The following is a 14,426-nucleotide window of genomic DNA, read 5'->3' as shown; positions in this document are numbered from 1 at the left end:
TGTGTTTCTAAATTGTGTTTTTCTGTGTGGGTAAATAGATTTTTTTTTTTTTCTCCATTGTTAACTCGAAATTAATACACAAATTGATAGGTATTAAAGTAAAATCAGAGAGCTGATAGCAATTCTCTTTTATCCATCCATAGTAAGTCTGGATAGGTAGGGTCTTGGGAATAAAGAAAACCTTTCTCCTGTTGATCAGTGTGTGGTTATCAGAGCATAATGGCTCACATCCTAGGTTTTACAGGTACATGAAGCAATATAGTGGCTCATGAAAGCAGAGTTCAATCTTCACCTTTCTGGTACAAATTAACATTGTTAAAACCAAAGTAATTACCAGGGGCAGGGGACAGAGGTTTGTTGAGCTCTTGCATTACCAGATAATACAAAGATGGAGTTTTCTAGCTTGGTATGTCTAAATGTAGGAAAGTTAAAATAACAAGCCCCATGTATTTGGTTAAAAAGTAGTCTTTAGTAAATGTAAAACAAGAATTTTGTGTTGCAAGATTGGGTCTGAATGATTCATCCTTCAACCACATGTTCACACGGTACAAGCACAGGGATATAGACGTGGTGATGAACTTTAAATAATTTTATTAAAAAAGGAAAATCTCTTTGGAAGTCAGAAAACTGCTCGTTATGATTTAGGTGAGGCAATTTGAAGGCCTTAGAAAGGGGGGAAAAAAGTAGAGTTGAAAATATGAAAATACAGGATGTGTCTATGAAGTGTTGGAGAAGTTTCAGTTTCTCTTCCATTGATCCAGGGACAAAAAAACAGAGTTTTGAGTAGATATGGGATATACCAACAAGAGACTTGAAAAGGCTCACGGTCCTTTAGAAGAGTTGCAGGTAATGGAGTGAGGCCTTGGATACAAGCTGACCCAACAGGTATGGCCACACCCCTGAGCTGTTTCCTGTTTAAAAACCAGTTTGGAGAGGAACTGGAAAAAACTGGAGACCAAGACAATCAGAACCCAACTGCTGTATTGCTCTCTAAGCCTGGTAGTTGAGTGTCTCTTGTATGCTTTTTGTGCCAATGCTGAAATTGTCATAGGAACACCTTGTTACTTGAGATTTTTTTTTTAATTGGGCTTTCTCAGCATGGTATTTCTTCTCTCATTTACTTAATGGGAGGTTATTTCAGCGTACTCAAGTCAACACAAAGTTAAACTAGCTTTCTTTGTGAGTTGGGGAAGTGGAAAGAATAGTAAAATTCTGCCCTTTCGCTCTAGTTTGGGAAAACAGGTGCTTGTGCCTTTTTATAAATGTTATCATTTGTCATGATGTCTGCTTTTTTGGTACAAAAGTATTAAAGGCATCCTCACTGAAGTGTAGTTATTCAAGAGTTAAATGTGTAACTTAAACAAATGCCTTCTGAAAAGGAATTCTCCATCCATCTCCCGTTTTAGCTGTCAGTGTCTGCCACAAAATAACTGCATTCCATGACCCGAATAGAAGTAGAATGCTCGTATTGAAGTGGAGGGGACTGTTGTATGTTCTATCACCAAGTTACACACAAGAATTTTTTGCTTTTACACTAAGCGAATGAGATATTCTATTCCAGACTCTAGCTGTCTCTGGCAAGATGTGTGGTCTGCTTTTCTCAGTCCTCTCTTTCTGCACTCTAAGCTCTTGGGCTGCTGAAAACTGCGATGTTCAGCCTCCTAGCCTGGCTTTCCAAGGAAAAAATGCTATGCAGACCTAACTTAGAATTTGATTGCTTGAATTCCTGTGAGTTTTGTGAAAACTGGCATCTTGATAGATGGTAATTAGCTTCAGCGGAGGAAAAATAAGCCTTTTAGTTGTTTGGCTCGTGTGATGACTGAAAAGCAGTGGTTCACTCATTGCTTAGGAAACGTGTACTGGCCTGCCAGTTGGCACATCTGAGGCTAGTCCAAAACTGATTCTTGCCTAGCTGTTATATTAGTGGGATGGAGGAGAAAAGACATGATGCAAAGTTGCAGTGTGTGAAAATCAGGGAGGCAGGGGGAGATGCAATACCGGATGCCAGTAACCTTCAGGGTGGATTTCACAGTTAGAAGAAACCTGATGGATCCATTTTTCTGCCCACAGAACAGGTTGTAACAATTGTGGATTTTTGTTTTGCTGTTCTTTTAAAGAAAGGCTGAAAATAAAACTTGCATTGCTACTAATATATCCAGAGATTATATCTGCATGTCATTTCTTCAACCAGAAGACTCTTAGCATAATACAAATGCTTTCTGAACTGAACTCTGATCCCATAAAAATACCCCGTTAATCCTGTAGAGTGATATCATTCCTATACACTTGCTTTCTAAATGAGAAATGTTTGTGGAATTAGGCTGGTGTCTGCCTGGGTGGCTGAACATTTTTATCCTAAGAGGTTTCTTACTGATCGCCCACTAGAGGGCTTAACTTCATTGAGGAAACAGAACCACTGTGAAGTTTGAAGGTGTAAGGAGGAAACCTGTTTGATCTTCAGACCCTTAGTGAGGATCTTGAGCAGCTGTGGACATGGTTCTCAGAAAAAAAAGAAATGTTCCTGACCTCCTATCATCCAACTCTTTCATTAGTTTCACCAATGCTAATCCTTAGGAAGATCAGCTGTGCACAATAAAATGTGGTCTCAATTGAATTCTTCATTGAAAATACCAAGTTTTGTTAACTGCAGTGGATCCAGTTCAAAACCAGGGCAAGCTTATGTCCATGGCACGGAAGGCGGTTATTTTTTCACCCACTGTTTATAATCTTGATAAACTGTGTGACCTGTATATAAATTTAAGTCCTCTCAAATGTCATGTTGGAAAATTTGAAGAGAATTAATTTTGTCTGTAATATACAAATATATAAATATTGAAATTTTTAAATTTTATTTTTAAAGAGAAATCTGTAACTTAAAGATGTAACACCAGCATTTTTAAAGTGCAGACAAGTGTGTTCTGTCTTGTGCTTGTTTCCTTCCAAAAGAGATTGTTTTCTAATGCCTTTTTTCTGTTCAGATTTTTCAGAAGCGCCAATCTGTGAGTATTCTAATACTTGTGTAGATAATCTGTGTTGTTGCCTTGATACAATTTGATTCAATTTTTTTCATCTCTTTCTTAATATAGTCATCTGAATTACAGTTCAGTGTACTTGGCTGAATAATTCTTTTCCCCTAACTGACATCCTTAATGTGCTTGGGACTATGCTTTTTCCTACCCTGCCTTGGGCAGAGATGTCCAAACCTAATGAAGCCTATTGTTCTAACTCTTAAAAAGTTCCTTTGCAGCTGATGAGGCTTGGCCTACTTTTTAAATATTAGAATTTAAGCAAATGTGAAATACTAACCAAATATTCACTCAACTCTGCTATAGAAAAATTGAAAAAAAAAAAAGTCTATTTTGGATAGTTTCTGTTAAACCAAAATAGTTCATTTCTATGAACATTATATTAATGGAAATATTTATTTGTGAAATTACATATGAAGCATGGTGGGAAATACAGTCTTGAGGAAGGGAGGAATCCCAGATCAGATTTCTCTTGGAACAGTTTTGAAACAGGAGCTTGGAACAGTTTTGAAACCAGACTTGAAAGTAAGATAACATGGAGGCTGGTAATGGAAATTTGAAGATCTAATGCTTGATTTCATCTCGAGAGTAACCTTCAGTGAAAGTATATTTCCTCTAAGTTCCCACATAAAAGAGTGACTATATCAATGAGTTGATTTGGCTTAGGAACTCACTTCTTTTGCTTCTGTTTGCAGTCTGGAGTGGTTTTGGACCACATGGAGCAGATACAACTAAGCTGGGAGATGCAGTCTGGCTGCACACAAGCAGCCGATCCGTGGGACCAGGCCATAGCCAGTCAAAAGTAAAAACAAAACAAAAAACCCTCTGGAAACACAATTATTGGAATGTCGGCTTCTCAGATCCAACACTTTGCAATAAGTATCCTTGTGCCACCAGTGGTCCCAAACTTGCACAAGTGCTCTTGGCTGCTATGTGGATACAGGGTTTTGTCCTTGTCTGTGGTTGGAGAGGCTGAGTGTTTTCATTTGCTCTCTGTTCTTGTCCAACTGGGGAGCAGGAAAGAGAAAAGTCTAGAAAGATGATGGAGAATGTTTTACCTGAGAGAGGTCATCAACTTCTAAATTTTATTTGGGTCCAAACACATCCTCAGAGGGTCTCACAAAGCATGTCCTACGAAGAGCAGAGGGCTAGGCAAAAGACAGGCTTTGCAAAATAAAATAAGCAGTAGCAATTTCAAGTAGCATTATATATATCTTTAAAACTGTTCTTTTTAATGATTCTGTTTACAGTAAATCAGTATTTATTTTTAAAATTTAAAATTATGATAAAGCAGGTAAAAGTCTTTAATTTTAAAACATAATTTTAATTTTGTTTAAATTATATTTTTATATTTTAATGAAAAGTAGAAATGAAACCCATTGTTGTATTGAATTCTTTCTCCTTTTTGCTAATATAAGGTTTTAATAATGTTTTATTAAAAATTAAATATAATTATCCTCTGAGAAACCTTCTTTTATGGTATAAGCAAACTATGCACAGAAATACATCTAAAATATTCTTAAAAATCCAAGTGTATTATTTAATAGAAGTTCACCTCCCCCTTTGAGGACAGATAAGAAATGTTAATATGTTAATTTCTAAAACCATCTGGTTATACTTTGTATAGTAGTATCATTTCAGGGTCTTGCAAAAATATTTTGCTATACTAAGCGGTAAAGAGCAGCACTCAGCTCAAGCCTCAAAGCACACAAAGGTGTGTGATGACTGAAAGATCTCTCAAACCACCATGACATGGCAACATTTGTGTGTCATTGTCTGCTATGTTATAAAGGGCCGATTCAATTCAACAGAGGAGTAATACTTGCAGGTCTGGTGCAAGTGTAACTAATACAGACCCTGCTGAGGAGCTACCATGCATTACTAATGAGGGACATGCAGCCAGGAAGTTGTATGCAACACTCACAAAGCTCCTGAAGCTGTATGTAGCTACCAAGCTTGATGTCTCCTTTTATTTTCCTTTTTTTGCATTGCATTGTTTTAAATAATACATCCAATTAACTAATTTTTAAAGGATTTAAACACACTGTAGAAATACATTGTTCTAAGATGTCATGTAATCAAAGCCATTAATTTGGATAAATTTCCCTATTCCTAACTTATACTGAAATGAACATTGTAGGAAAGCTCTGTTTAATGATACCATGGAGTATAATCTTGCTTCATTCACTGCTGTCCTCTTTGCAAGGTAAGAATTTTATTCCATTTCTTTTACAAAGGTTTCTCTAAGTATTTTTCTATCATTATGTTTTTTGACCTTGCTGGAAATTATAAATGCAAATTAAACATATATATCACCATTCTCTCTCACAGGTGTAGAAACTAAAATATAACTTTTTTTTTAAGATACATTTTTATATCTCTGAATTTGTTACAAAACAATTATGAACAAAATCTAAGTTTCTTGTATTTCTTGCTATTTTTGTCAGATGAATAAGCCTTTTCAATGGGATATGATTTTGTCTGAACAGACTGCACCAGCAGTTTAAAATTTTTAGACTGATAGGGTAAATAATTGCTCTTCTAATTACAAAAATGATGTTATTTTCTATGTAGTGCAACTGGATCTTGCAGATAGTTTTCATGCAGCAATTATAAAGATTTCTAAGGCAATGAGAAATTGTTTTGTTGTTTTGTGTATTTGTTTTGGTTTGTTTAATTGTTTCCTTGTTTTAAGCATGGACTAATTTAAAATTATTCACAATTGAATCTTACAAGTAACACTCAGAAAATTACTATAACCCTAGAAGTTTGATTCTGAAAAGCTCTGAGCACCTCTTGTATTTTATCTGTTTTGTTCTGAGCCTCTGAAGAACTATGAAGTCTTTTCCCTCTTTCATGGGAGCATGTACCAGAACTGAGACCATGAAAACTTACAGGTGAATAATGCTTGAGAGAATCAAGTCCTCAGGAAGGAAAGCATGTAATGCTACATTCCTTGGAAACAGAAAAATTTTGTGCAAAGATGCTCTATAAAACTCAGGATCATTGAAAAACAAAATTCAGTAGTGTTGTTTTAAACTTCACATTGCCTGCCAAGGACAGAGTAATGCTGTAGGAAAAAAATGTTTAACTTGATGACTTTTTAATCCGCAGGATCTTATTGCAAGCTTTCTCCTTTGAGAAGAACTTTGAGGTAAGGTTTTGTTCCTTATTTGTCAAGTCCTACTAACGGAACAAGAATGAGTGTGACGCAGTGCAAGTTAGAAAGTAAAATATAGCCTTGAATTCAACATGTAAAATGTCATCTACATGTAGGTTGGATGTAGAACACACTTTCAGAATGTTTACAACTCTTTTCAAAGTATTTACATAATGGGCACGGGTCCTTCATTTGAAAAATGGAGTTCCTTATGAAAAACGATACTTCTATGGTCTTGAGAATGCTTAGAGGAATAATGGAATGAAACCAGCATGAGATCATGATTTCATGACTGGAAAAATACATTAAATGAGTATTCTTCTACAGTCTTAATTGCATGATAAAATCGTAGCTGCTATTTGAAGCACAGACAAGTAAGTGCTGTATAACCTTAAAATAAACATTCTCAATACAAATCTTCATGTAGAAGCTGAAATCCAAACAAAACCCAAACTAGGGAATGTTCCTGATCCCATTGAATTAAATGGGAACTATGCCATCCATTTCAATGGAAGCATCCAGTTGGACGTAGCTTCAAATATCTAATGACCTCTAATACATCTAGCGAACACACATGCAAATCTTGGAGTATTGATAGAACTAAGCGTGTTTTATAGTTTGATGCCCTTGTTTTGAAACTTAATCACAAATTTAAGTTGACTCCAGCTGGAGAGTCATCTCTTGCTGTTACAAGTACCATCACAGTATATTCAAGCAACACTCAGGGGAACTCACAGCCACTCACACATAGCATCAACTAAATATGAAGTGGCTTTACAGTTTTGTATCCTGTTGTGTAAGCCTGTTTTGCCTATTTACGTTTCCCCACAGGCTCCAGGTACCTCCCTGTCCAAGCAGAGATCAGAGCGCTGCCCAATTCGGTAAAATGAGACAACGACAAAAAAAAAAAAAGAAAAAAATAATCACCTTTTTAAATGTTAACCCAAGAAAGACCTCTTTGATAAAGTTATGGTAATCAGAGAGAAACACTTCTCTCAAGGGAGTTGCTTATTCAGGTTGCTCCAGGGACCTTTGATAATACAAGATCCTTTTTGTTCTCTTCCAGAAATGAGTTTAATGCAACTCGACAGAAAAGAGATCTTGTAACAGCCGAGGTAGGTTATACCTCCAAAAGTGGGAGGGAGGGAAAACCCTCCTCCCTTTTCTGCTCTGGACCTTTGCCATCCTTACAAATGAGCCTTTGTGGGGAGAAGGGCTGCGGTAACAGGAGGACAGTGAGGACAGGAGCAGCTAGTCCCCATCTGCCCAGCCCCGACTGACCCAGGGCCTCATGCCTTCATTCACTCTCAGCAGAGCACCCAGTGGGCAACCTTCCCTGATGAGCTGACTGACGCATACCATGGGAAATAAACCCACCATGTCTCTCTCTGTCTTTTGTGAGAGTGAACAGAATGTCCTGGAAAGCTGTTTGTGTTTGGTGAGAGGCACAATGGCGGCGCCGCTGGCAAGGCTCCCTCACGCACGTGGTCAATGGTGGCTCCAGCACAGCCCTGGTTCCTATTGCCCCAGCTCCCTCCTGCCTCAGTGTTGCACCTTGGCAATGCTGCTCTGAAATTTAATAGTAAACGGAGAAATCTCATTCCCCCACTGGTACACACTTGGGTTATGGACCCCAGCCAAGGGTTATAACCCCGTTTGACGGGGGTAGCAGGAAGCTGGAGACTGTCTCTCCTCAGGGTCTTTGCGAGGAGCCTGCAGCCGAACCAGGGCTGATTTACTCCTAGTGCCTTTGAGATCTGTGTGCCCCTGACTGAGTCAGAAGGCAGTGGCTGTGAAATGCTGTGCTAAAATCAACCGAGCCTCTGAGACAAGCGAACTGGTGGTATCTTTGGAGGGGACCTCAGCATGGAAGTGCTGTTGCACCAAGGACACTTTACTACCCCAAAATAACACAAAGGCCAAAAGCCACTTTCCTGAGGCAGGCAGTTTAGAGTAGCTATCATGGAAAATGAAAATGGGTCTTGTTCAGGGAGGGAAGGGACACCTTTCAGCTAGCAACGGGCCATGGGAACCAGGAATAGTTTTGGTAGGGGGGCCTTCCAGGTGATGATTTGATGAAATCTATTTCAAGTTGATTTTAGACAGATCATGCTACTTGGATGCATCCCACTAAGCATTTCCATTTGGAAAAAGGAAGTCTTTATGTCACTGTAAGAGGCATTAGTAAGACTTAACCTAACATGTTCCTTGCATGGCACTGTTCACTTTCAAATCCATCAATTCAAATTCCAGAAGTGGAGAATGACTGGTGTCAAGAGGGAAGAAAGAAATTAGCTTATAAGCAAAGATTAAAACAATTTTTGTACTTAGTTGTGCAGCCTAAGGCTGGTGCTTATGTCTGTGGGGAGCACAGAAGGGTGACTGTTTTTCTCACAGATTAGCAAATAGGAAATAAGTAAAAAGGAAAGAGTACCTATTTAAGCAAAAGGACCCAGATTTATAAAAGAAGGGATTTAAACTGGCCATGAATAAATGTAAATGGGAAATATGTAGCTACTCATCACTTCACCCTGCTAAACTTTTCAGTCAGACTAGTTGGGGGCAAAAGCCCCAGATTACTTTCAGCCTGGAATAGGATCAGTTCTTGGAAGGAACAATGTGACGTGACAAGCTGCAGTAGCAGGGTGCTTGGGCAGATCCAGGGCTTCCTGATAGTCTGATGCTCCCTTGTTCCTAAACAGGAAGCAGCTCAGGCAGATCCACTTTCTCTTTTGTTTGGGATGAACCAAAATGCAATTCTGAAGGTCCTCAAGGAGGACATGAAATCCATTGCAGCTAGAGTGGCCACAGTGGGATGATCAGGGTGCAGCACAGAGCATGAGTCAAGGGAGAGGATGAAATAAGGGATGTCACATCTTCAAGCTCACCAGCTATGGCTATTTGACTGAAGTGAAAACGGCAGATTGTTCTCTGTCTCCTCACTTTTCCTTCTAAATGTAAATGCAGAACTTCCCAGGTGGAGCCCCAGTGGTTCACTGGAACTGGAGGGCATGAGGGAAAGCAAGCAGTGATCTCACAGCACAGCTGTGTCCATTCTCATCCCCTCAAAACCTGTGCTTTTCCTCCGCAGCCTGCCAATCCCTCCTGCAGCACCCATGACTCTACCTTGCTGGCTGAGATGCAGATTGCTGTTCTGTATTAAAAGTCCCAACCCAATGTTTGGGTGCAAGTATCAGGCTCTTATCAGCTCATTTGTAAACCACGAACACTCTGATTTTGCTTTTATGTTTCTCTGACAGGTTCAAGCTGCGTCTTTGTTGCATCTTCATGGGACCCAGATGCAGAGTCCAGCAGGAGGTGAGTGCTGTGCTCCTCACCCGTGGGAGGAGAGAGTCCTGAAAATATGGCCTTCCTACCAGTTCCCCTGTGTTACCATGGGCTGTGGAACCCCTCTTCCTTATGTCCCCTACACAACCCTGCCCTGTCTCATTTTCTCATGTTATCCATGTTAAATTAAAAAAAAAATTCCTATTAAAATTGTACTTTCAAAATAAGACCTTACAACCAAATCTGAACAGCCAACTAAGCCAATACTTTGATATTGGTTTTTTTTTTTTTTTAAATTTAGGTCTGTTGCAATTTTTCTTTTCTGCCACTTTTTTTCTGGCCTTGGCAGAGGATGTAGATATGTCAGAGAGACAAGTAACTGGTTGTGCAAAGGGACAGGGGTGCTCAGGCAATGAACACGCATCTGCTCCTGGAGAGTCTTAAGCATTGTAAAACCATGTAAAGGAGGCCCAGGTTACAGAAGTTGTTTTACAGTACAGTTCATTGTATTCAACTTGGGTTGGAATTTTGGTATCCTTCTTGGAAAATGCCTGGGCAGGTCCTTTCTGTTGCATTTTTCTATGTAAAAGGATATATGCAATTTTGCAACTCACAATTCTAACAACAACAAAGAAGTTTTCCACTTCCACCAACCACAGAAGTTGGTGCTGTTCTAGAAGCAATATTTTCTGCTTTGTCAGTATTTTCAGAGTATCTGTGTATATTTGGAAAGCAATTCTTTAATGGAAAAAATTCAAAACTAAGCATGCAAAGGAATTTTCACAATGAAGGATGATGTTCATAATAATTGGTAGCTTCTGTGTACCTTTAATGTTAAGGTCCCATTTTGTTCCCATTCAAGATCACTAACAGCTTTTTTAATCTCCATCAGCAACACTGAAAGCTTTCATATGTAGGGTTTTAATCCTACTCCAAGAAGGAAAACAGCTATCTGCAAAACCTGATGAAGTTTTGCTTTGGGACTACTTTTCTTCTCCACTTTTGGGGAATTATGATTTAGACCCCCCTCAACGAATGATCAGTAAATGACAGGGAGGTCTTAGCTTTCAAACACACTATAAAACCCTTTAATGTAACTGCTTTTGGAAACAATTACTAATTATAAAACAAGCCATTCCCATGGAATCTAAAGTCTCTGACTCCAGTCACCTCTTAAGCAGAAAAAATCTTCTAACTGACTTTTTTTAGCATGTGGAGAGGGTTGTTTATGACTGGTTTTGACTCTGTAAATTATATATTCTGGACTAATCATAAACTGAATGTACCCTTTGCTGTAATGCTTAGGAGGGAGGAGCTGAACATATGTATAAATTATGCTGAATTTAGTCAATTAGAATAATCTGTGTCCTGTATATTTTGAGATCAGCAGGACTGGGATTTGATTTCTTTACATGGGAACTTGACCTTTTGTTTGCTGGGAGGAGGTTGACCTTTTGCTCCTTTGTTAGTTTACAAGTCTCAAACCAAAAGACAGAGAACCTTGTTTCTCTTTTAACCAAGGAACCCAAAGGATAAAATTATGTAAATGTTAAAAAATGGAGATTGTTGTTTGTTAATTTTCTCAGCTAATATAGCTGCTTGTGATTTAACAATAAACAGATTTAATGGGGATCTTGCAGCCTGTGTGCAAAATACTGTATCTACTAAAAGGCTGCTATGCCTGCTTACAGGTTCATGTCCTCAGGAGTGCCTTAATGGAGCAGCCTGCACAGAGGCGGGTGATTGTGACTGTCAGTTATTTCAGGCTCAAGGAAACAGGTGCCAAATTGGTAAGTTTTGGGCCAAAGGGTTTAGTTTCAGCTTCAAGGGAGATGCAGATTTTTAAAACAATACTGTTAGCAGCATATTTGTGATTCCTCTGTGGTAAAACTGTCATTTGACAAGTAGCTAGGTGTGTTAGGGATGTATAGAGAGCAGGAATGCCTATATTTTAGCACTTGGGCTGTAACAATGCACAGATACCATAATAGACAGATCACTGTCTGGTGCATCCATAGCCAAACAGATTTTTTATAGTTAGCTGAACAACCAAAAAGCCACTGCCTTTTTTCTAACAGTGAGTTACTGCAAATAAAATTACCAACTATTTCAGTGCACTAGTTTCTGTAATTTGCTGTTTGTAGGGATCAACAAGAATTGTCTTCCAAGATTGAGAAGATATTGAAATCCCTGGCCTCTATTTGTAATTAAAATGTCTCCACTGAAGCAAATAAAAAACTTAATGATGGTTGCACATGGTTAAAACTACAGACTAAAGATTAAGAAAAAGTACTGACTTTATTTAAAGTTGAAGAAATAAGTTTATCTTTTGTACTTGCTATGTATTTCCTTTTAAGCTCTTATTTCCTTTCTGAGCTCCTACTTTCATAGATGCCTGTGACACCTGTCAATTTTTTATGACAGTGCTTGTTGTAAACTCACTGTGCTCTCTCCAGTACCTAACACTGGTAAGGACCGAGATGGGATTTGCAAGTCGTGGGGACAGTACCATTTTGAAACATTTGATGGCATCTACTACTACTTCCCAGGAAATTGCTCCTATATTTTTGCAAAAGATTGCAGTACTCCAGAACCCCAGTACACTGTTTGGGTAAGTATGGGAACATAGACTAGAAATAAGTATGTAAGTAAATATAGAAGTAAATGAGTAAGTAAAATAAGTAGAGAGACAGAAAATGTACCAAACTGCTCATTGCTTACTTAGACGTAAAATTATTTTCTGGAAATGTTTAAACATATGTACAGTAACTCAAAATACTGGTGAAATTATAATCAACAGAGTCAGGATATTAAAAATAGTATTTCTTACTCCTCCTGTCCTTAATGAGATTTTTGATCTCTCCCTTCTTGGAGATACCATGGATCTCAAAGCAAACCTTGGAAACTTCAATGAACTGAAGCTATCAGATAATAAGAAAAACTGATTTGCTGTGTAAAGTGCAAGCAGCTATCACTTGCCAGGCACCTGAGCATACTGGGCCCCAATTCACAGCCTCTGACATGCTGTGAGGATCTGCCTTCCTGGCCGATGGGATTTGCTCTCCCATCCTGTCCCCTCTCTGGGGATTTGCATTCTAATTTTGGATTACCTCTAAGTCATGCCAAGAAGATTAACAGCTCAAAAGCCTTCATCTTGACCTATGTATGGAAGGCACTCTTTTTAGTAATTTCTTCAAGTTACTGGGTATATGTGGTTAATGAGTTTGGATCAGGGAGAGCTCAAACCTATACCCTGTTTGAAGAAAGATGCCCTGTTTGTCAGGCTGTTAGTTACTGTGGGGAGAGCATACAAGCTCATTATATTACTTCATACACAACGGTTGGAATTTAGTGCTGACTGGGCAGGGAAAAGTGGACAAGAGGGGTCCTAATTCTGAGCTTTGGTGGATACAGTGCTTGCAGGGATGAGGGCAGATCTACATGCTGACTTCTGCTCTGAGGACTTTTTTCATTTATAAAAAGAGGCTCTCCTCTTCCCTCAGATAACAGCACTTAGTGAAGATAAATCTCCCATTAAAACTGCCATTTCTATTTATTGAAGATATAGAGAGATGCTGTTGCACCTACCTTCCACAATATAATTTTAATTTTTTGGATTCTATATGCAACTGTGAACTGTTAGGAGTTTTCAGAAATTGCTGTAGCAAAGTCCAGTATTATTTTAAAATCTAGAATCAATATTTCAGTGAATTCCAGTTGCTCTGGGAAGAGAGAAGCTTCCATTCAATTGCTGGAACAAATGTCATGTTTTACTAAAAATTGAAAATGTTTACTCAGCAAATTCATAAGTAATGTGAGACTGCAGTCTCTACAGACTGGGCAATGGAGAGCCTAAAACCTTGCCAAATCCTCAAACTGAGGTCCTTCTGGCTTTAATAATCCACCTCTCAAGAGGAGAAAAAACCTACAAAAATTATTTTGATTTTCCTTGATTGTGTTTCTGTCTTAGGCTGGGTTTACAGAGAAGCCATCTGTCAGTACTAGTAATGTTTATGTTGTCTTTAATTATGATTATTTTTATACCTGTAAAAACACTTAATGCTTTTCTGGGTTTGGTTTATTTCACTCAAAGAAACAGTAATTGGTTCTTACTTCCAGGATTAAATGTCAGTTAAGGAAGATTAATTCAAGTATGTGTTAGCATTGTATGTGATGCACAGATATTTTCTACAAAAGGTATTTTTACAGCCTCCATTGCTACATTGGTAAAATGTTCCCAATTACAAATTTATTTAGCTTCGCAGTACTGTCAAGTAAACTTGTAATGCAATTCCCATCCTTCTCAAAGAATGGTGACACACACAGTAACATAAGTCATATTTGAGTTATCTAAACTCTATCTACATTTTAATTTAGGTAATGATAAGCATCTAAGATTCAAAACACATTCCCCTGTCTCTTCGGTGGTGTCTAAAATAAACTCACAGGCTTTTGAAGCACTATAGTACATCCCACAGGTTCGGGAGGCTCAACCCCACAGAGATTATTGAAAGCTATTGAAGAAGTTTTGCTCAAGCAAAACCACACTATTTTCAAGTCCTGAGAGTGCTGTATTCAAGATAGAGAAGCTGATATATGACTCAAACAAATCCCCTTGCTCACTATGCTATATATGTATAATGGGGAGAAGCACACTTCAGAAAAGTCTACCTTTCTCCATTAGCAGGGCTGGAAAGCCAGTGTAAAATGGATTTTAACAGATCCATTAACCTGAAGTAATCTGTGGGAGCACTCCAAAATCTCAAAATATCCTGAGTGGTTCAGGAAGGCATGTTGTAGTTCAGTTGGTACGAGTCTCAGCTGGCAGGGAGAGTGCTGGTATTATGCTGAAGTTTTGTACTGGTTTGTAGTCCTGTCTAATAGACCAGACCTCTAGAAACAGAGCAAGAGGGGTGTTTGCAAATAAGGAACTCCTACTTTGGCAACTATAA

General features: G+C 38.4%; 1 protein-coding gene across 1 annotated transcript in view; it reads left to right on the top strand.

Annotated features, from left to right (window-relative positions):
• The first annotated feature begins 5,180 nt into the window (after positions 1–5,180).
• The window catches only part of OTOGL (otogelin like), a 91,518-nt gene continuing 82,272 nt past the window's right edge, over positions 5,181–14,426 (top strand). Inside the window, exons 1-6 of the mRNA XM_018080151.1 lie at positions 5,181–5,232; positions 6,141–6,180; positions 7,253–7,301; positions 9,447–9,504; positions 11,166–11,264; positions 11,931–12,085. Of these exons, the coding sequence (XP_017935640.1) occupies positions 5,181–5,232; positions 6,141–6,180; positions 7,253–7,301; positions 9,447–9,504; positions 11,166–11,264; positions 11,931–12,085 (453 nt within the window). The remainder of the gene's footprint in view (positions 5,233–6,140; positions 6,181–7,252; positions 7,302–9,446; positions 9,505–11,165; positions 11,265–11,930; positions 12,086–14,426) is intronic.

Source organism: Manacus vitellinus, unplaced genomic scaffold (genome assembly GCF_001715985.3).
Source record: "Manacus vitellinus isolate BGI_N305 unplaced genomic scaffold, ASM171598v3 scaffold_5_pilon, whole genome shotgun sequence".
NCBI lineage: Eukaryota > Metazoa > Chordata > Aves > Passeriformes > Pipridae > Manacus > Manacus vitellinus.
The sequence above is the reverse complement of the archived record's forward strand: the minus strand, read 5'-3'. Positions and strand labels throughout refer to the sequence as shown.